Here is a 22,596-nt window from a genome sequence, read left to right on the forward strand (position 1 = left end):
TATACATGTACATCAATCTGTCAGATGTACCATTTCCTGTCGGATCACAGAAGCATAAGTGAACCTCCCCCAACCTACCCCAGATGTTCTCTCCCCTCCCCTAACCATTCGTGGCTTGTACCTCATTGCGGTCGGGGTGTGTTCGTGATGGTGACGCCACTACCCTACCCCACATATCGTGTCTGTGTTATCTGTGAGTAGACAGGAAATGGAGTTCTCTTCGGAACTTGTGGAGAAGAGAACTTACATTATTTCATATATGTCTGTTTCTTGGCTTCTTTTTAGGCATGACCAGAGAACTGGCAGATCTTCATCTTTTCAGACCAAAGCCCCAAACCTTGTCTTGTTTGTTTTGCATAGCTACATACTCATCTTTCACCTGCATCTAGTGAGGAAATAGTTGTTAAGGGCCTTTCCCAAGCGGATAACATTAGAACCGTTCAATCTTAAGTTCACAAGACCACCTCGCTAGAATTCCAAAGTTCAAATAACTGTATTGGATTACCGTAGATCAAATAAAAGTCATGGATCTTCCTTTCAACAGAGTTTGTATGCAAAACATTGTCACCAGGAACTGACCTTATGTTGTGGCAGCACATCCGTGCAGACCTGACACTCGTGCTGTAGGTACTTCTTACAGGATTCCAGACCCAGGCAGGAGCGCACAGCCTCGATGATGTCCCCAAAGTCATAGTCATCAAACTCTCCACTCTCAAGCAGCTTCACTGCCTGCTCAGCCCTTCCCCATGAGGGAAGGTTGTACTGACATAACAGCATTCTTACATTTCTCTGAAATGAAAAAGATAATGGCTTTAATGCATTCCTTGTTCATCTAATCAAATGCAAATTAGTTCCTGATTTGAATAACTGATGTCTTATGTAAATCATCAGTTAAGCTATTTACATGCAGCAACAAAAATTAGCATCATACCTCAAAGTCCCCTTCCTTTAACTCGACTCGGTTGCGGTTTTCGTCCGTCTCCACTTTCCAGATGTGCTCCTCAAATGGCTGCAGTAGTTCCCGCTGTATGGCTAGGATAGCCTTCTCCGTGTCCCCACAGTTCTCCTGTAGAGCCGTCAGGACCTGGTCCTGCTCAAACTCCTGGTACTCCATCACATAGATGAACTGGGACAAAAATAGTGATGCTCAGATCTTTGCATAATAATTGTGCTACACCCCCTTTCTACTGCAACAGTTGAGTGACCACTGAGCAACTGAAGATTTGACAGATGGCTAAATGAATTACATAGATAAAGGAAAAAATCTTTCTACATGTTGTATATTTTGTTGTCTTTTCAATCAAACTATGAGTATGACAGCTTGCATTTATATTCCATAATAATGGCAATAGTGCCTTTTTTGTCTTTTTACTTAGTGTGAAAGGACAAGGTAAGATAAGGTAAGGGAAGCGTAAGGAGGGGAAGAACTTCAATGTTTTTGCAGTGTTCTAAGAGTTCAATGAGAAAACATTAAAGTTCAAATTTAGTTCAAAGATTTACAGTTACATAAAGTACCTTCTTTCGTCTGCAGTCAATGCACTCTTTGATTGACTTTGGGATCTCTCCTTCTTGTTTCCTGAGAGCTTCAGCTGCTTCCTGCGTTGTTATAACCCCGACTATGTTAGTCTTCAGCTTTTTCCCTTCCTCTGTTGCCTGTGCTGCAACACTAGCTACAAGCTCCTGCCAGTTCTCCTTCAGCCAGTTTACAGGGTTTCCATTCTCACAGTGGAACAGAGCTGCTTGTACCTCTTCTGGGAGGAACCCAGCATGTTCTGCTTCCTGTGATACACAATAAACGAAGGCATAGAAAAAATTAATATGCTATGATACATAGCAAGAGTTCTGAGACCTCAAACCTCCATGAAATATTTAGATTTTTTGCAAAACAAATTTTCTTGTTTTATCTTATGAAATAAGATAGCATAAACTATTGCAAATGAAGATCTTCTCTATCAAAACTATATAATATATCTGTAGAAGTCCTTTTCTTTGGTAGAATTTCATGTTTACATTCCATTCTGAAATATGCAAATAACTTATGAGGTAATAAATTCCTGTAACATTCAGACCCAACAAAAACAAAGTATCAACTAGTGAAGCAGACAATGCAGCGAAGAGAATACTTGGAAAAATGAAAACTGTCAAGGTGATACTGTATTTCTTTTCCTTTGAACTAGTCAGGACAATGACTATGCTAATGAGTACCTACCCTGAACCATTTGATCATCTGCAGCCCCTCTGTCCTCATGTCCTCCTGTCTCTTCCTCTCCTGCAGTTCTCGGATGTTCATGGTCCTCCTCTCTGGCTCCAATGACTGACCTAAAGATGAGAGATCTAACAACAGAAAATAATGAGTGGAAACAACCTGACAAATTTAAGATGAAGCTTATAATACATCTCCCAGGACCATAATAAAAGATGGAAATAATGTCATATCAAATAAGCTCACCAACATGTCAGAAAAGAAAACTGATCATGTAAAAGATGGTATGTACAGTCATGTAAAAGATGGTATCCATGCTGACTCAATTGTTTGCAAAAAATACAGCATCCTGTTCACAATAACACCAAGAAAATATCACTTCTGCACCCTGCTTGGCAACAATAAAAAAGACATTACCTGTCTGTCTTTCTGCCATGGGTGAGTCTGGTATGTCAGCTACCCCTTGTCTTTGTGCTGGCATGTCTGGTGGTTTGGACATCAGTGGTGCAGGGGACAGGGATGCTCTCTGACGTTCCTCATCCTCCTTCTTGGCTAACTGCTTCTCCCTCCAAATCTAGATCAATAAAATTTGGTTCAGTCCATACTGTCTGATGAGTCAAAGTGGGAAAGTGTGACCAAGGTGCAAACAAGATACCTCACACCTGTTTCAAGTGGAAGAAAAAAATTGCACCCAACTAGTTTTAACATTATGTAAAAAAAATATACATGAACCAATGGTCAAGACTAAATATATCCCAGTCCATCTACAAATATAACTGCAGTCTTACAGCTTTAGATTTAAACCTTATCCACATTCACACAAGCAAAGGCGCCAAACTCAATCTGCATAAAAGTGACAACAGAAGAAAAGGAATGTTGTGGCAATCTGTCCACAGTTGGATTCTAACCTGATCCTGGATTTCAACAACAGTCCCACCAGGAACTTTCTGTGTGTTGACCTCTGCACCAGCTCCAGGTAGTGTCATAGCAGTGTCTACAGGTGTCAGGTCCCCTCCCATTGTCTCTGGTCTCTTTCCAGGAGCTCCCGATGTGCCGAATCCTTCTAGACTCAGATGTGACAGAGATTCTTCCACATTTGTTCCAGACTCAACAGTGACAGACATCTCGTGTACCTGTTCTTCTGACCCACCCGGTATAAACTGTGGGTTGTCACTTGTCTTGTCACACACAGTACAAATCCTAGTGCCCGGTTCATTTATAAACGTACATGTCTCACATTGCCATTTCTGGGAGAATCCTTTCAACTTTGAAGGCGAAAGTGTCCTTGAACTCAAAGATGACACCAATGGTGGAGAAGGTGGTTTGATCACCTCTGTTTGTGACCTGGCTGCAGTAGAAGCTATACTCTGTCCCTGTTTGCGGGTTTCTACAGCACTGGTAGCAGCAGTTGTCGTTGTCTGTCCTACATTAGTCTGAGCCAACCCAGCTGTAGGTTGTTCCATAGGAGGCCTTCTTATGATATCTTCTGCCTTCTGAGAGGGTACAGCATCTGTTCTGTAAGGCGTTTGCATCGACTTCTGACTAGATGCTGTTGCTGGTACCTTGGTACTCTGTGCAGGCTTATATTCCATTGCTGGGGGAGGCTTTAACACTTCAGGCAGGCCAAGCTCCCTCATTGATGGTCGTGGTTCAGGTAAGAACCTGGAGTCTTGTTGCAACAGTCTGCTGTCAATCAAAGGTAACTTGGCACGGCATATCTCACAGGTGATATTGATGATAGGATTAGAGTGTCTACAGCGAGTACAAGTGATTTCAGAGAAAGACATCTGTGGCCTGGATGGGGCTTGAAACTCTTGCGGCGGATGTCTGTACTGTAGTGTGTATGGTTGCCTTACTGGTGCCCTCTGTTGTTGTCCCCACATTGCCACATTTTGAGGACCAGCAAAGTTCTGCCATTGCTGCTGTTGGGGGTAATGGTAAGGATGTTGACCTTGTGGCTGAATAAATTGACCTTGACCTTGAGCAAAGTTCTGAGGATATATCCCTTGAGGCATGGCAGGTCTCAAGGCATCAGGGAGTCCTGTGGGTCTTGCTACATGCTGTGCATCAGGTCTTTGTGACTGAGTCATGTATGCTTGTTGTTGTTGTTGCTGCTGTCTCTCCATCTGCATTCTCCTCTCTGTACCAGTGAGTTGCCTAAGGGCCTCCTCAACCATAGCTTTCTGCTTCAGTAGATCTTGTCTCTTCTTCTCCAACTCCACAAACTCAGGAGTCGCCTCCGAAAACTTGCTCTGCCTTTCGTTTATTTCTTCAATTTCCACACGGTACTTTGCAATCTCTATCTCAAATTTTGTAACTCTTCTACTGAGATCTGGTATCGGTGAGCCTGCCTGGCCAGAAGCTTGTGGTGCTGCTGCAGGAGTAATAGCCTGAGTTCTAGCAGGTTGTGGACCCAGAGACTGACTAGGTTTAACACCAGATGCTACATCCAAGGGCTGCCCTCCAAGGGATACACCTGACTGCACACTGGGCGCTACTGCAGCCACCTTGTCAGAAGATCTTTGTGCTGAACTGATTGTTCGTACTGGCAGGGAACGAGACTCGTTGGCAGGCGGTTGTGATTCCTGTTCCCCTGGTGGTTCGTGCATTTGGGCAATTGGTACACGCTCATGGTTCCTTCTAGTTTTGTGCTTGTGGAGTTGTGAGTCACATGTAAGACAGTGGGCTGCTTCACAGTTTCTACACCACCGGATGGCTGGTTCTTCACATACTTCACAGTGCCTGGCTTCAGGCGAAGTGACTGGTGCTATAACTGATGAATATAATATACATGTTCATGTAGCTGGTAACATCAGTATTGATGGGCACCATGATCAGGTTTGTTTCAACGTTGAGCTAGATTCTGCCTCATTGATCTTGCCATGGCATGAGACAATAATAAACTAAATGTCACTAAATCTTGGATATCATCTTACATATTGATATTGCTTTCATTGCCATGGATGCATGCAATGTTATGAAAATTTTACTTACAACTAAGTACTATAAATAAGTTGTGGTTTATAAGGAGGTCAAACCACCATGAACATTTCAAGATTTACAGTATGACCTTCTGGCCCAAGTACCATCCCTGTGAAATTTTGCAAAAATGTTCTGTATCAGCAGTTACACTTTGTACTCGTACTCTGCAGTTGTAACATTCATGTGACAAAGATTGATTGACATCAGATTAACTTTGGTGTCATATGCATGCAGGAAATGGACTTTGCATCTAACAACCACGCACTTTATCTAGTACAAATATGAATGGGTTCATTCATCAGTTAACAGATATCTCATTTATCAAATATCTATTTCAACAAAAAACACCTTAATTCAGAAAAAAAGCAAACTTTAAGATAATTTGGAAAACGGAAATGACTGCCGTTATCCTTATTTAAAGTTTTATATCTGCCTGCGCATGTATTTACAATCATTCACATTATACACATGAATGGGAATATGGAAACATTGTTATAATAAAACTTACTTTGTCCATGTTCAGGAGCAGGTGGTTGCACAATCATGACAATGTCTTTGGTAACATGTTCATCTTGAGACGATTCAGGACCTGTACCCACAGACTCTGTTTCAGCAAGGAGAGGAGCAGAAGAACCCTGTAAAGTACACAAATGTCCATCATCTGTATCTGCACATGTTGCCTTTATTTTTTGGTACTTTTAATTAAAGATGTAGAAATGAGAAATATTGTTCATGAAAGCATAGGGGGCAAGTGCACTTAGCGTGTATTATCAAATGATATGCCTGACTATAGTAAACATATTGCTTCAAACTACATCTGTTTGAAATTTTAAACATTTCTCTTGAAATTTTAAACATTTCTCTAATCCCGTTTTGTCCCAAGGATATATATGGACCCTGAAACTGGGAACAGGAACAAAAGATATCTAATCACAGCTAACATATTAGCTCTGTGGGACTCTCACTTCCTAAAAAACGATACTGTTCCGTCCATTATGTTCATCAACAAAAAATCGTAAGTTGACATAACAACAGCTGTTGGACGGCCTTGACTTGTAAAAAGAAAACAAAGCAAGCTATACAACAAATAAAAGAACATCTGGTAAGGCTACATGTAACAAAAACAGATGGCATCATGCTCCAAGGGAAAGTAGGAAAATCAAGTTGCTGCAAGCAACCCTCCAAAAAAACTAGAGTTGGTTGGGTAACCAGAAAACAACATTCTTTTTCTTTGCCTTAGGTGAGAACATAATTGTAATCATTTACAAAGTTGGCAAAAAAACTGTGTCACAACAAAACAGTGACTCATCATCATCATCATCATCATCATATCACATACAATAGATATCTCACCTGTTGTCCAGAGTACGCCAGACTGGCCTGGTCCCTCTGCCGTTGGTAGTATTGTTCTTTTGCAAGCTGTTCAGCTTGTTGGAACATTTCTATAGGAATATGTACGTACATTGTTTCTGGTTGTGGATGTGTCCCACATATGATCATTTCTAACTCAAGGCGTGCCTGTATCAGGTCTGTTGCAACTTGGACAACCATCTCAATGTCTGGTTCTGTTTTATCCTCTGGGAAGGCAAGGCCGTCTCGAGCAACTATGGTATAGCCAAGTTTATGCAGAACATTTCTTGACCCCTGAAAAAAATAAAATAGCTTTACTATAAGTAGACAAACGATTCTGAACACCAACCAATGTCTACTAGTTTTTTACTAGTATCTTGACTTTCCTGCACTTAGACCAAGTTCATATTCATGAATATGTAATTTATGTAACTGTACCTTGCAGATGAAACCAGTGTGTCATCCTGCAGGACAGCTATTTTGAACTTGGAAATTTCCCAGACATGCTTATAAAATGCCATTTAATTCCCAAGTCATGCTCTGTTTCCCTTCAATCTGGGAAACCAACGGTTAGTACAGGATTCAACTTTCACAGATAAGTTACGTAATGGTTCAAATGGAGAAACAACATTCATAATGGAAACATAAACTTACTTGAATTATGTCTACTTTTGTTTTGAAGATCCCATTAGAAAACTTGACAACTGTCCAAAACGCGGGTCGCACTGGTTTAAGAAGATTTCGGGCATATTTTTCCAGGATGGTAACTGCTGCAAGAAGGTCCAGGATTTTCTGTGGATTCTGAAACAAGATATTGGGGAAAGTTAGAAGCAAAATCTAGGCAATGATTGAGTTAACATAAGATGGTAAAGGAAAGAATGTTGGCTCTGGCCTTTTGGGGGGGGGGCAAGGGCAAGTGATATAAAATTTTAAAACTGAGTGATGAAATTCAAAACAGTCTCTTTGTTCATTTTATCAATTTGAAAAATACTGTCTTTTGCTTGTACAATGTTTACTGGTATCTGCATAAATACAGTATCCTGATGCATTTCTGTATTCATCTGTATTTGTTAGATGACTTTGGCCAAATTCTAAAAAAGAAAAAAACAAATCCTAACCCCAATTTTTTTTCAGAACTGTAATTGGAAACACAAATTTCCTAGGCCTACTGTACAATGCCTAATACAAGTACTGTAAGTTGCATAAGTCCCATACATTGTTGTGTTTTACGTACAACAGCAAGCAAATGAAGGCAATTGGTTATCTTTCTTGTGACAAAAATATTTTCTGTAGTAGCTTTTATTTGGTTTATTACAGTGGGACAACAGGCAGTTTTACTTCCAGAATGAAAAAAAACAACTTTGGCTAAAAATAAGCTAATTCAGCCATATGCATTGTTTGCTTTCTGCATTACAGTGTAGATTCACAACAGAAAACCCATTACATCAGGGCATTATGTTCTGAGGTCATGCAACCTAACGAAATCGGAACTACATGTACTACGCAACTGGAACATGAAACCCTTTGTGGGGGTGGGGCCTGCCCTATATTGTCGCAGTGGCATCTATTGTTTCACTTTCACTTCCTGGTAAATAATACTACTGCTGAGGGTGTCTTCCATTTTGGCCATCAATTCTTTTTTATTTATCTATTTTGATTAGGCTGTTTGAAAGAATACAGCCTGGCTAAAGGATTATATTCCTGTTCCAAATACATGTATCATCATCATGCATTAATGAATAATGTATGTCTTCAGTATAATGCATTGTTCTGTCTTAATTTGTCTGGCCTCACATATACTGTTTGTAGTGCTGAATGTGAAGCTGGTGTGAAGGGCATTTTGTTGATAAAAAATTACATGCAATAATAACAAGAGTGCATAGAACACAAACCTCTGAGAAGTAATCACACACACTGTATAGTGTTGAACTGTTCGTGTTGTGGCTTAAGTGTTTCTTTAACTACCAACATGCCAAATATTGGACTAATCTTTCAAAAGGATCTTGCTAACAAAACCAAGTTGTTCAACGTAAGAAAGTCTCATCTTAACAAAGGTTATTGTAGTATTTACTCATAAATTATGTAGAGAAGCAGGCCCTGATATACACGATTTATATCTGATGATCAAATGCTGTAATTAATGAAATTTCCATTATTTACCGCAGCGACTACAGAAAACAGTCAAAAAGGAGGTTTTCTTCTTCTTCTAACCAAAATGTCAAAAACCTAGCACAGAATTCTTGACACGTGGACACCTGTGAAGAATCCGTCTTCCCCGTAGAATAGATACCAGTGCAGGCTAAAAGTAAACAGTATTCTGCTTCACCTGGTGAAAGGTATGTGGGCCTTCAACTTTTAGATGACCCCGGCGGTACCGTGTCAGTTACAACCCTTGGGGGTGTCAGTTTCATGTACATGTATGTAGACATTCTCTCACTCTCTCATGACCTTTCTCATGTACTACTCTTGCTAACTTAGTAACTTCACTACATTTGCTGTGGCCTGAATGCAGTATTGGCACAGAATGATATGATGACCATAGTACTATTTATCAATGTTTATGTAGCCTGGGTAGTCCCTATCAATATGAAACAAGTTTCTGTGCAGATGTGCACCTTAACTTAATAAGGTAACACAACTGATTTGAGAACAAGCATGAAAGCTTGCTTGCCTAAATTGAGCCTTAGTTTCAAGCTGTAGCCAAATAGCCACATCCACAAAGTTACAACAAGTAAAATACAGAAACTGAACTTGTACTTACCACTCTGCAATTATCAAGAAGCAATCTGGCAAACTCCACATGTTTATATCGCTCCTCTAAAGTACTGCTGCAGTTTATAATCATCACCACAAAGCTATGGAACATAGCTATGGACAGTGTTCCGACTTGTTGGTACACAGATTTGACCTCATTTTCAAGTGACGTCCGTTCATTTTCTCGCTTCTGTATCTTTGATTGTTCGTGTGCATGATCTGAATTTGTTTGTTGTACAGAGTTGCTACTCTGCGATGTGTTGACACCATTGGTATCAGTGGATGTTGCCGTTGTTCCATCAGTTACTGGCCTTGCTTGTACGTTACCATCCGATGCCCGATCTTCGTCACTGTCTCCCCTTTGACAGCTGGACAGTTCTCTCACAACAGGACGACTATCTGGCATATCATCATTGATTCTTACATCACCTTGCATCTGGTTGGACACTGACTGGTCCCTTATTTGAGATGACCCCTCTATTATAGTAGGATCAGCCATGGTAGTTGAAAATTTTGTATTTTTCTTCTAGGCAATGCAGTTGAATATTCACTTGGTCCTGCTGAACACTTGTAACAGTTAAACTGTTTCGTATTTGTGTGATTAACTTACTTTTCTGATTAAATGTAACATTATATAACAATTACTTGCAAGTTGTGAATGAAAAGAAAATACAGAAAATAACGTACAAGCAAAACCAGCAACTGATTAAAATCTTCTGAAAATATGCATTTTTGTCTATCTTATACTAAGTGATCATAACAACACAAAATTCCTCTCTGTTTTTGTCAACTTTGTCAGCTATTCCAAAACCCTAACATACATTATGTTCTTGTTGTACTGCTATCATGTAAAACACTACTCTCTGTACTATTTACTTTCAAAGACAAAAATAAATGAGGTCCTAAAAGTAAGCAGTACAATTCAAAAGAAATACACAGCCATGCAAATGTGGTTGTAAACAGAAGTTAATCACAAGTCTGTTGTAGTCTTATGGTCAGCGAGGTCAGGTGAATATTGTCATGCAATGCCATTCAGATTCAGAAAAAAAAACCTATCTGGCTTGAGCCAATTTTAGCCAAATTCAGCCTGAATTCTGTTGTGTACAAAGTGCCAACCCAAGTGTAGACTGGGTGAGTGCTGTTCAGCTAACTGTGCGTCAGATTTCAGTTCAACACCAAGCTGTCATCAATCGATGTAGAGGCTCTATGATTTGATGACCACCGTACCGCCACTACCAATTGCTTTGGCTTGTCTGTTGTCTCCTCTTCTGTGAGTTAACTTTATAAGACTGCAATGAGCCCACTGCCTTCTCCTCAGAGATACGTTGACAACTGGAAGGTACACAAAAGTATGCAAAATTTGCAGTTAATACCAGGAATATAATCAATCCCACGTTATATACACAAAGACACACAAACAAACCCCATACATAGTTTGGGTTCTTCAATGTACAGAACTAGCCAAAAGGTAAGCATCACTATCAACAATGATACACAAAACTTAGTCTGTGTAACGCAAACTCCGCTATCCGGAGCTTGTAGCCTATAGGCGCGGCAATGTAGGACGGGCCTGAGAAGCGCAATTAAATCAGGCTACACAAAACTAAAGGTCACCCATTTTGGGTTGTTTGTGTGACAGAAGTGAGTTCACTGCGGGTTGAAAATTAAAACCCAACATTGATATGATTGACAAATTTACCAAATGAAATCTCTGTTGAAAACTTTAATTAGAGTTTAGACTGTGCCTTCATAGCCTCTCTTCATTTTCTTTTTCCTCAGTGCATCTCATATGTGACAAAGTTCAAGCTTGCTATCTGCTAGCCTTGTATCCAGACGTATTATAGCTCCCGAGTCAATCTGTCTCTGTGGAGAGGACAGAAGAGATGCGGAAGCCATAATACGGCTGGATAACAGGCTGGCTGAGCACACACTTGAAATGTGCATGCACAGCCTTAGGCATTTGTACAGTTGGAAATGTGAGGTATGTCCGTCATTGAGTGTGATTTATGGATATTTATGTCATACCTGGGCCGCGCTATCGTTCGATACAGGTGTTCGGAACTTCCAGACCAGGTTTTGAAGGCTTTCAAGGTTTATCAAATAGGCTTCCATAAAAAAATTAAAACAGACTCTGTGCATGCCGAATACGACGCAGTCGAAAATTTGAATACACGATTCGGACTTTGGAACATTGCTGCTGTAACAATTTTGTTCAAGGGCACCTAATTTTCTCAACTTCTGGCGCATTTCACCTCAAAACTTGTGTTTTTTCCGGTGTGGATGACAAATAAAATACAACACAGTGTATTCAGCATCAACCTCGGTCCCAGCCCTCCCGCGGGTTGGATCTTCAGGCGATCCTACAGGCGGTCGGACTGGTACCTCGACGGGTGATACGGAATACACCGTGTTGTATTATTCTATATAATCATGTCTCCTTTGACTTATCACGAAACCTATTCTGTACCCTGCAGGCATGGTAAGCAGAATGTGGAGCGGTAACCTTTGCTGAATTACACCCACCCACCCCTCCAAACAGCTTATCAGTGTCACAAAGTTGTATGCATAACCGAATCTCAATGTAGGTAGTGTTTTGCAGGTAAAGAGTCAGAAGAATGCTCTTGAAGAATGCACCACTATTGGGTTTCACTTCTTTGTGCCGATAAACAATAGGCCTGGGATTCCGCAAGGAGGTTGAAACCCTGTTTCAACCTCCTTGGTTGGAGACCTGCAACCTTGAACAACAGTTATCGTCCATGATTCTAAAAAAAATGTTTTAAAAAATTGGTTACATTAGGAAGTAACGGTACCACAAATAAAAAAAGTCATACTTATGCCTGGACAAACTTTGTCTAGTCTGATTGGATAAAAGTTATAAAAGGTTCTATTGGTCAGTGAATACAATTTGCATACATGCAAATTATGACTACCATAGTTACCGTTTCGCAGCGGCGCAATCAAAAGTGCACGAGGTTACAAATAATATTAATAAGGCAAGGTAAACTTATAATATCTACTACTCACTCACTATTGACTACTATGGGATAACTTTTCTATTCAAGGCAATAAATATTCATGGTTACCCCAATGTTTACTCATGTTTGCAGTACATTCACACCATTGTCTCTTTGTTGTGAAAACCTGGACATTGCATTTAACGTTATATTCCTATTGTCCTTGGAAAACTTTATGCACTTAAGCACACCAGGAAGCTAGTGAAACATTTAATACTTATTGTTGTAAGAAAGAAGTCAGTCTGTGTCCGGGGCATGCATGCCCATGTGTAACAAAGAAAATGAGCTTGGGAATAAATTCGACATGAAAACTTACCCTGGGGTGACCAAGCACGGTACTGAACTAAAAAAAAAATATATGTAGGTCTAGTAGTAACTAGTAGCAAGGAGTTTTTATCCTTGCTAGGAGCGACGACATTGGGTTCCTCCATGAGTAAACAAGCTTTCTATATCTATCAATTATAATATTTGATCAGTCCCACGCGCCCTGAACAGTTGAGTCTCGGTAATCCCCCACCCCACCCAAACGTTGTTTTGTCTGACGATACATCTCTCCAGCTGGGTTGACGGAAGTGTCACAAGAAGAAGGAGGACGTTGGACGTTGATAGTTTCTGTCACTAGATTGTGAATAGCAAAACTAACCAATTAGTACTTCCAAATTCGTCGACCTCACTCCGTCAGCGCATGCTGCGTCAGAGTTTTTTTCACAATGTTACTTTGGTAAGCTTTGGTACGCATGCGCAATCGTGACTGGTGACGTCAGGGTGATACGGGACTTTCCGCTGTACGTTCTCCCAGCAAGAGGGTTTATACGTATTAAACGTTACGAATGATGAATGAAATATTGCACGACATTTGTACATGGTACACTTGTAAGGCAACAGTAATAAGTCAATTAACACAATGATACTCGTCTAAGATCTACATAACGTTACATATGTTAGTACAGTAATGTGAGACCATGTGAACATAAATGGCGTATTGACATATGCAAGTCGGTCTGTTACTGTACAATAGATTCTCTCTTTTTTATAGCATTACATATGTATTGGCCTAAATACGAAGATATGTAGTCTGAACATGACATAAGTAGATTCAAGATTCATATGTGGTAGATTGAAAGTACATGTGTTTGTCTTTGGTAAAGGTGTGCTAGATTTACATGACTTACATGTGATCATATCCATTAATCTTTTTCTATCTACGCTATATGCAGGGCATGTCATTAGAAAATGATACTCATCTTCAACACCATCTTTACATGAAGGGCATTGCCTCTGGTTGGCTGGTATATTACGATACCGATCTTTTTCTATTTCATGTATTACAAACTTTCGCGGTGGATTAATGTTCGCGGTTTTCGCGGCGACCGCTTCACCGCGAATTCAAAACCACCGCGAACATTTTTCCATAACAGTTAGAGACTACAGCGCATTGTGCTACCTCCGCGAAACCACCGCGAAAAGTTCATTTTCCCACGACCGCGAAATTAAATCACCGCGAAATTAATTGCATTTACAGTATCTCCATGCAGATCTTGCGGTGGTTTAAGACAGTAACATAAACCGGGGAAGGAGTTTAGCCGGCAGAGGAGTTTTATTTTTAATGTTACTGTCTTATTAACCACCGGAAGATCTTCTTGAAGATTAGCACTAAGAGGGTCGGCGTGTGACTGTGTGTATGTCAGCTGCCAGTGTGTGTTTTAGCCTATGTTTACACAATCTCTCGCTCGTGTATGTATGTGTGTGTGTGTGTGTGTGTGTGTGTGTGTGTGTGTGTGTGTGTGTGTGTGTGTGTGTGTGTGTGTATGTGTGTATGTGTTTTTTTTTTTTAATTTTTTTATTCTGTTTTCTTTAGCCAGGGTAGCCCAGCTCAGTGTATCACACTGCTTTACAGTGGGGCCCTGGATAACACATAGTACATGACACATCAACAAAATACATAACATAGCATCATAACATACAAATAATATATACAAAGACCGTTTTCCATAATCATACTTCAGTCCGGTCGTGAGGTTTTGTGTGTGTGTCCGTTAACAAGAAACGTAAGAACAGCTGAATGGATTGGTTTCATACTTGGTGTGTTGTTAGGGTGTGACAAAAACTAGAAATGATCATATTCTGGGCCCCCTATCGGCTTCCCTTAATACTGCAGTGGAACTTCTGCTTTTTATATCTCATGTTCTGAACAAGCTATGGTTACAATTTTGGGTGTTTAGATAGCTCTTGTGCTAGGGAAGAAGATTAGGAATTGCAGGGGCATTCTTGTCAAAAATATTCCGAAGACGGTAACGTTATCAAATTCAAGAGAGGAATAATGGATTTTCATGATTTGGGATATGTGGGTAACTTATAAGAATATATATAAATTGAAATACATATTATGTAAAATATGAGTATATTCGCATTATCAATAAGAATATTATATATGCAGATTAAGTGCTAAGCAGCACACCACATAATTACCCACCCCTACAATTAACACAAAAGCATTAATCATGCAAATGAGGTTGGTTAAAGGTTGAATGACTATACACACAGAGTATGCTATACCCGCGCGAACGACAGTTTTTTTTTCATTTTTGTTCTTTCACACCTTCTTTATTTGACTTTGAAATTCAAGTGGGCATTCTATGACAGCAGTATCTATTTTTAAACTGACGGCATATCTTGTTCATTTTACAACTGCTTTGTAAGATTTACAGTATGGTCGAATTTTTTGTTGTTGAAACGGACGAAAATTGATGCGCGCGCGATAATCCATATAATCAAATCAACATGGCCTAATTGATGACAACATGCTATAATTCCCTAGTGATAATTGACAAGAATTCTATACATGTGACATTTGGAGGTTACGCGAAGGTGAACATCGTTGATTATGAATGATGCAAATAAGGACCTTATTTTCATAAATGGTCAAAAAATACTATAGATAGTACAGCCTTCTTTGTAAAGTTGAGACTGTCATACTTTTGACAACTTCTGTTTTTTGAGTGGGGGTGATGATAAAATGGGCACCTTATTTACATGATTAATGAGAACCACACATAATACATCAGTTGTAAAAGTTAAAATCATTTGGTGAAGGCATGGGGTCGTGGGGTAGTTGATTATGCATACAATATGCTCATATGCATATGATTTGATACCGCAGTGGATCAGGGTAGTGAATGGTCCTCATTTTCAAATAAGATCATCTATCAGTTGATCACCTTCTTCACACAAATGTACAGATGTTGAACTAAGTATGAAGATTCTAAGATTGCTGTTATATCAGTTCCTCATCAACGATGCAAATGAGGTATTAATTTACTTGAATTCGAAAAAAAATCCTCTTATCTACCACAGTGTAATTATAGTATTTTTTCTCGTTGGTTATGTAAATTAGGTCTCCATTTGCATGATTGGCATCTATTGGTGTTCCAATCGTCTTATTGTGGAAGAAAGTCAAATTACAAAAATATTACCACAATTTGCATAATGGACATCTAATCATGTCAGGGAGCCCTATCCACATACCAAACATCATTAAGATCCATTCAGAACTTTTCCACAAAGATTTCCACATACAAACACGAACACACACACACACGCACACACACTGTGCTAGAACGTACGGGCGATCCACTTTACGTTTTGTGTTGAGAGTTACGTGTGGTTATTGTTCCACACTAGTACTCTCTTTCCGAGTTGAGTCATCATACCTGCCGCCCTGGCTATCCGTCTGTCGATTTCCTTGTCTAAACTAAAGACAGGCTGCTATTAGTGATTGTTGAATCAAGGAGGTTATATAGAGAATAAAACAAGATGAGTTACTAAGTATGCAAAGTGATCTGGCGTTTCTGTACCTATGGTGATAGTGGGCTGGGTACCTCTTGACCCATGACTACTGCTTTCTTTATGCTGATATCAGCGCAAATTACCTGCAGGTATGGATAAACAGCTGGCACAAGGTCAAGAAGAGGGTGGTCAGGCTAGGCCAATGGCTTGGTTTATTTACTAAATGTTGCATAATAAAAAAGACCATCCTTAGTAAATGAAATCTGAATATACAGCTACTCTGGATTGGAAGTTTTGGTGCTCTTATCTTTTTAGGCTGTAATAATCGTTCCATGTGTTCCGAAAGATATGAATATTTGCTCCCCAAGGTCGTTCAAAGTGTGACCAAGTTGTTCAGTGACACGGCATTATCAGGATGGGCACTGTCCTTACCATGATAGAAACTCCGCTCCATCTGTAGTGTCTGTGTCATGATTGTTTACCGCCTATCTGTGATTGCCAAGGTTGCTCCGGGCGAAACCCATGTTGTTCAGTGAGGTGGCAATGTCAGGGTGGGCTATGCCCTCACCATAGATACTCCGCTTCATCTGCAGTGCCTGTTCATGATAGCTGACCGCCTATCTGTGATTGCCAAGGTTGCTCCGGGCGACACCTATGCTGTTCAGTGAGGTGGCAATGTCAGGGTGGGCTATGCCCTCACCATACATACTCCGCTCCATCTGCAGTGCCTGTTCATGATAGCTGACCGCCTATCTGTGATTGCCAAGGTTGCTCCGGGCGACACCTATGCTGTTCAGTGAGGTGGCAATGTCAGGGTGGGCTATGCCCTCACCATACATACTCCGCTCCATCTGCAGTGCCTGTTCATGATAGCTGACCGCCTATCTGTGATTGCCAAGGTTGCTCCGGGCGACACCTATGCTGTTCAGTGAGGTGGCAATGTCAGGGTGGGCTATGCCCTCACCATAGATACTCCGCTCCATCTGTAGTGCCTGTTCATGATAGCTGACCGCCTATCGGTGATTGCCAAGGTTGCTCCGGGCGACACCTATGCTGTTCAGTGAGGTGGCAATGTCAGGGTGGGCTATGCCCTCACCATAGATACTCCGCTCCATCTGCAGTGCCTGTTCATAATATATGTCGCTGACCGCCTATCTGTGATCGCCAAGCTTCATCTTTAGCGACTGTTAAAAATGCCTAATCAATTTTCAATGCTCCTCAAGGTCGCTCCAGGCAAAACCTAGGAGGCGGCAATATCAGACTGTGCTCTGTCCTCACCATAAATGCCCCGCTTCATCTCAGTATACGTAGTGCCTTTCTGTGATCCCATTGTCGCTCCAGGTGCCTTCCAGGTTTGTTTAGTGAAGCGGTAATAACAGGATGTACATGCAGAATGCTTATCATATACATGTGATAAGATACTCAGTTTCAGCTGTGGTAACTGTTTATGATAGCTGACCACCTTTCTAGGGTCACTAATTAAGGTTCTTCCATGCAAACCCCATTTTAAGTGAAGCCACGATAATACGGTTTGTACGTCGATGAAGGTTAGACATCCAGGTAATAAGATACTTCAGTAGTAGTTACTGAAGATTTTGGAAACGGTCAAACGTTTCGGATTGCATCCATTGTTTGTCGTGCACATCCATTGGTCCGATAGCGATGACGTCATTCCCTCTATATAATAGGTATACGCGCATGACTACGGCATTCTTCTACTGCCAGGGCCTCTGAGCCACACTGATTCCTTTCGCTGTCGCTCCACTCAAATCAAGCCATAAACATGTCTGGCCACGCTGCGAAGAAACTCAAATTGCCAGTCGGAGGTTTGCTTTAGTTTTTGCATTTTAAGGAGGTTTTGAGGAAAGTTATTGGGTTTGAATGAGAATGAAACAAGATTGATATTGATTGTGTTAAGTTGACGTGTTTCAGTTTCGGATGTTTTCTCTGCGTGCGTTCTGTTTTGTGAATTTGTGTTCGTATGTGGTGTTGTAAAGCTAGGGGCACAACCTGCTGTACGTGCAAATATTGTCTACGTGCCAAAACGTGGGCAATCTTTTGGTATCCGTAAGTGGTACGTACTGTCTCCGTACCAACTCGTAGGGAATTCGACGGATTTGGGAGCACGCAGACACGCCGAAGAACTTAACGTGCATGCAGAACTCTCTCTGCTATCGGGCTGCGGATTCGCCCCAAACGATGAACGCAACGGGTTGTGCCCCTAGCTTAAGTTCTCGTTGTTCGTGTGTTTCTTTCGTCTTTTCTCCCACAGCGCTCCAATTAACAAAAACAAGGCAGTTTTGTTCGGTGTTTTGTTGTAAGTCCTTTCAGGTTTTGGTGGCCCGTTTGTTATATCTGTCTGTGTGTGCTTCGTTGGACTGTACGTACATGTATACGTTCGCCTCCACATTTTTGTGATTGGTGTGTGTTCGTCCGTGAATTCGAAGATGTTGAACGTGGCGTCGTAGGCGAGGGACGATTTTGTATACGTACGTGTTTGATGGCGGCTTTTACGCCGTGTTGGTGGTTGGTTGGTTTTGGTTTGTATGCGTGTGTGTGTGTTGTGGGGTTGGGGGTCTAAGACGTTTCGTATAAACGTGGCTTGCCCACCTTTAGCTTCGAACGTTAATGTGAGTGGGTAAGGTGTAGGATGTTGTCGCTTTTGCACTGGATGATTGTGTTTTCCGGCGTTTTTCGACCAGGGATGTATTCGTTAAGGCTTGACGCTCACCCACCATCCACCTAAGGCGTTCCCCCGGCGTCTCCGAGCGTTTCACCTCCAGAACTGCTGGCAGTCAGCTGACGGCAGTTACGGGAAGGAATGTCAGGGGAGTCACAACCGCAGCGGTCCCGGTACCGTTCCAGGCACTTGTGGCATGCAGAGGAGGCAGGTACAACGGCCAGGGGAGCAGCAAGCAGTAGCGCGGGGACAGCCGCCAGGCCGTCTACCTCTTTCCGGACGCTCCGGGGCCAAGGGACGGACACAAGGAAATATATTTGCGTTTCACTTGATGGGGAGAGAGAGAAGGGGGGTACAATATAGTACTAGTATGAACGTACCGCAGTTTCGGGTAGACCTTAAATGTGCATTGTGAAGTGTCCGTTCTTGCATGGGGCGATTTTTTTTCAAATTCAATTTTGGAACAGTCCAATTTTTGCATAAGGAGAAGGGTGGATTGAAAATTGCTGACTTTGCTCATAAGCAAATAACGGCCTTTCTAGTCTTGTATAATTGTGTGGTGTGGTGCGGCGTGGTGTGCAAGCTTGTGTGGTTTTATAGTTTTGGGAGTAGTAGCCAGAACCTTTTTTTTCATGATCTTTTACGCATGCCCTTGGCATGTGGCACGCCAAGAGTGTGGATGCCAGCGGAGGGGTGTCCAGACGATTTCATATTCAGGTTCTGCAAGGACATTATAATGTCCTTGGGTTCTGTATGAGCTGTCTCTCCAAATTGTTTACCGCAATACTGAATACACGTCTTTCTAATTATTTAGAAAAACATGCACTTATTGCCCCAAATCAGTCGGGCTTTAGAAAGAATTTCGGAACACGGGATAATCTTTTTGTTGTTGACTCTTTAACATCTAAGTACATTAACTCCAACAAACGTTTATATGCATGTTTTATAGATTTTAGAAAAGCCTTTGATAGTGTTTGGAGAGAAGGCCTACGCTATAAACTGCTTAGTACAGGGATAGGTGGCAAATTCTAGGGGTTGATCAAAACTATGTATTCTCACCCTCAAACGTGTGTCAAAACCTCCGAAGGTCTCACTCCCTTATTCAGTACGTACAAAGGAGTAAGACAAGGCTGCAATCTCAGCCCCACCCTGTTCAACCTGTTTATAAATGACCTTGTTAAAGAACTAGATAATCCTGACTGTGCACCTCCAACATTACACAATTTGTTTGTCTCATGTTTACTTTACGCGGATGACGTGGTAATATTCTCAGAGACTGAAAAGGGACTACAAGGTGCTTTGGACAAACTTAACATGTTCTGCACAAATTGGAAATTACAGGTTAATCTGAAAAAAACAAAAGTTATAATTTTCAACAAAACTGGACGCCTGTTCAAGGACGTCAGCTTTTTCTTTGGCCAGGAGATCATCGAAATCACAAGTTCTTATTGTTATTTAGCTTTGACACTGTCTTCGTCAGGCACTTTTACTACCGCCAAGAAGCTATTGTCCCAAAAAGCACGGAAAGCTCTTTTTAGTCTCAAGCCATTATTCCGTTCATCTCTGTCCCCGAAGGCCTTGTTAAGAATTTATGATGCATGTATCAAGTCCATTATGTTATACGGTTGTGAGATTTGGGGCAAGGATTATCTGAATGATAACTGTCCCATTGAAATAATCCAGAATAGATTCTGTAAAAATATTCTTGGAGTACAAAGAAGTTCTAGTAACTCGGCGTGTAGAGCGGAGCTTGGTATATACCCAGTTGATCTAGATGTTTCAGTCCGTATAGTCAAATATTGGCTTCGACTCAGACAATTAAATATGTCTTCACACCCGTTACAAGTAGATGCACTTCAGTCACAACAATATTTACCAGAGAACAGCCGCAGGAAAAAATGGATACATCATGTAAAGGAAGTACTTGATAACAGCGGCTATTCATACATCTGGAATACCGACATCATAGACAGCAGTTATTCATGTACATTGTTAAGGAGAAGGTTGAATGACATGTATACTCAAACTTTCTTTTACAAGTTATCTGTAGACGAAGGAAAACTTAGATTTTACAAAAACTTAAAAACAACATATGACATGGAAAACTACTTGTACCATAATAATTATGGTTACCGCTCAGCAATATGTAAGTTACGAATTAGTTCGCACCCGTTAGAAATAGAGAAAGGAAGATACAAAAAGCTACCTGTTCAAGAAAGAATTTGTAAGCAGTGCACAACGAATGCAGTGGAAAATGAAACACATTTTATTTGTGAATGCCCCCGATTCGAAGCCGAAAGAAAAAGACTATTTCATAGAGTGACCGAAATCACACCAACATTTTCATTGTTAAAAACGCCACAAAAGATTCTCTTCCTACTAACATCAAGGGATCAATCTATTATAGAACACATGGGGCATTTCATTTTCAAATGTCTTCAAGAAAGAAGTCAAACCCTGTAATAGTTACGTAGACTTAGTACCCCATTATGTATCGTATGTATATCCATCCACTTAATATTTGTATGTTAGAATTTAGTTTATCTACATGTATTCAGACCACATTTATTCATCTCATGTAATTAGTCATTCTTTTCTTGCAATTAGCCCAATGGGCATGAATTTGCAATAAACTTATTATGTAAGCAGTGCGGGCCAAAGCAGTCCATGGCCCAGAGCCCAAGACGCATCCCAATCCTCCGCTAGTGCATTTCGACGAAACTGTGTTGGACGCAAGGTTGCGGGAGGTGCAGTTCCGCGCTAATACCTCACCATACAGAGCGAATGAGACATCATTCTCGTCATCCGCCTACCTGGAATCCCTCTCACATCAGAAGCACGGTGTCAGAAGACTGTACAATCAGCCAACCCAGAAGACATCGTAAAATTTCTTATTTTGAAGGACGAGGCCGGGAAGATAATTTTGCACGCGGAGAGATGCTCGTACAGCCGTCGTCCCGGCGAGACCGGTGATGTGGAGTGTGCTTGCCCACCTATTCTATAGCTTTCAAGACGATTGACTCCTAGATTGGGGAGCTAAGAGTAATTTTCATCGCTGAAGGAAGATCGGGGGAATGGAACATCGCGCTCTCCAGTAGAGCAACGTTATCTAGAGACAAGGAAACGTCCTTGCTAGAGACAAGTCGTATGCTCAAGAAGTACTTGCGGGTCGCACACAGGAGTGGTTATGCACGGGCGACCACCTCGCAACCCCCCCCCCCCCCCCCCCCTAGCTGGCACACCACACTGGTTAGCCTGTAAGCCGAAAGGTCTCCTTCCAGAGTCACCAACCTCGCCCACGATCAAGCATTTTTCAAAATACTCTTTTTCTCAAGAGATCGAGGAAGCGACCTCCTCTCCACCAGAGCGGCCCAAGTCATTAGGTTACCCTCATGGCGGCTTGTAATTGGGAGGGGAGAGCACCCACTGACGAAAGATAACAGATGCTACCTGAAGCGCCTGACCCTTTCCAAATATCATCGTGCGTAACCTGCCTCTGGACCTCGAGAGTTCGAATCCCCGCCGTGGTCGCTCCCCCACAGAGGCAGAGTTGTTCACCCGTAGGTCACGCACCATATATTATTCAGATTTATACCTTTAAAATTCTCACAACTTAAGATCTAATACACACATGCATGATTTTTACCTTGTTAATGCGAAAGGAATATTGTGGATATGTTCCGCAGGAAATGTTAATATATTCCTGAATGTTTATGATCACCTGTGCACCCCCTGAAGAGAAGATAGAACGTCCTCCAAGTCCCTTATCTCTTCGCTCACAAATGTCAAATGCACACTAGCGTGTAGTTTCCAACGGTACGGCCAAA

At 41.3% G+C, this 22,596-nt stretch overlaps 1 protein-coding gene across 1 annotated transcript in view; it reads right to left on the minus strand.

The window, feature by feature from the left end:
• The window catches only part of LOC118418100 (E3 ubiquitin-protein ligase RNF31-like), a 19,696-nt gene extending 8,994 nt beyond the window's left edge, over positions 1-10,702 (minus strand). Inside the window, exons 1-10 of the mRNA XM_035823930.1 lie at positions 9,297-10,702; positions 7,190-7,336; positions 6,539-6,829; positions 5,694-5,820; positions 3,112-4,976; positions 2,621-2,777; positions 2,210-2,334; positions 1,516-1,779; positions 932-1,126; positions 580-789 (exon numbers count right to left, since the gene is read on the minus strand). Coding sequence (XP_035679823.1) covers positions 580-789; positions 932-1,126; positions 1,516-1,779; positions 2,210-2,334; positions 2,621-2,777; positions 3,112-4,976; positions 5,694-5,820; positions 6,539-6,829; positions 7,190-7,336; positions 9,297-9,788 — 3,873 coding nt within the window. The 5' untranslated portion in view covers positions 9,789-10,702. The remainder of the gene's footprint in view (positions 1-579; positions 790-931; positions 1,127-1,515; positions 1,780-2,209; positions 2,335-2,620; positions 2,778-3,111; positions 4,977-5,693; positions 5,821-6,538; positions 6,830-7,189; positions 7,337-9,296) is intronic.
• Between the last annotated feature and the right edge of the window lie 11,894 nt (positions 10,703-22,596).

The sequence above is a fragment of the Branchiostoma floridae genome, chromosome 6, assembly GCF_000003815.2.
Source record: "Branchiostoma floridae strain S238N-H82 chromosome 6, Bfl_VNyyK, whole genome shotgun sequence".
NCBI classification, from domain to species: Eukaryota; Metazoa; Chordata; class Leptocardii; order Amphioxiformes; family Branchiostomatidae; genus Branchiostoma; species Branchiostoma floridae.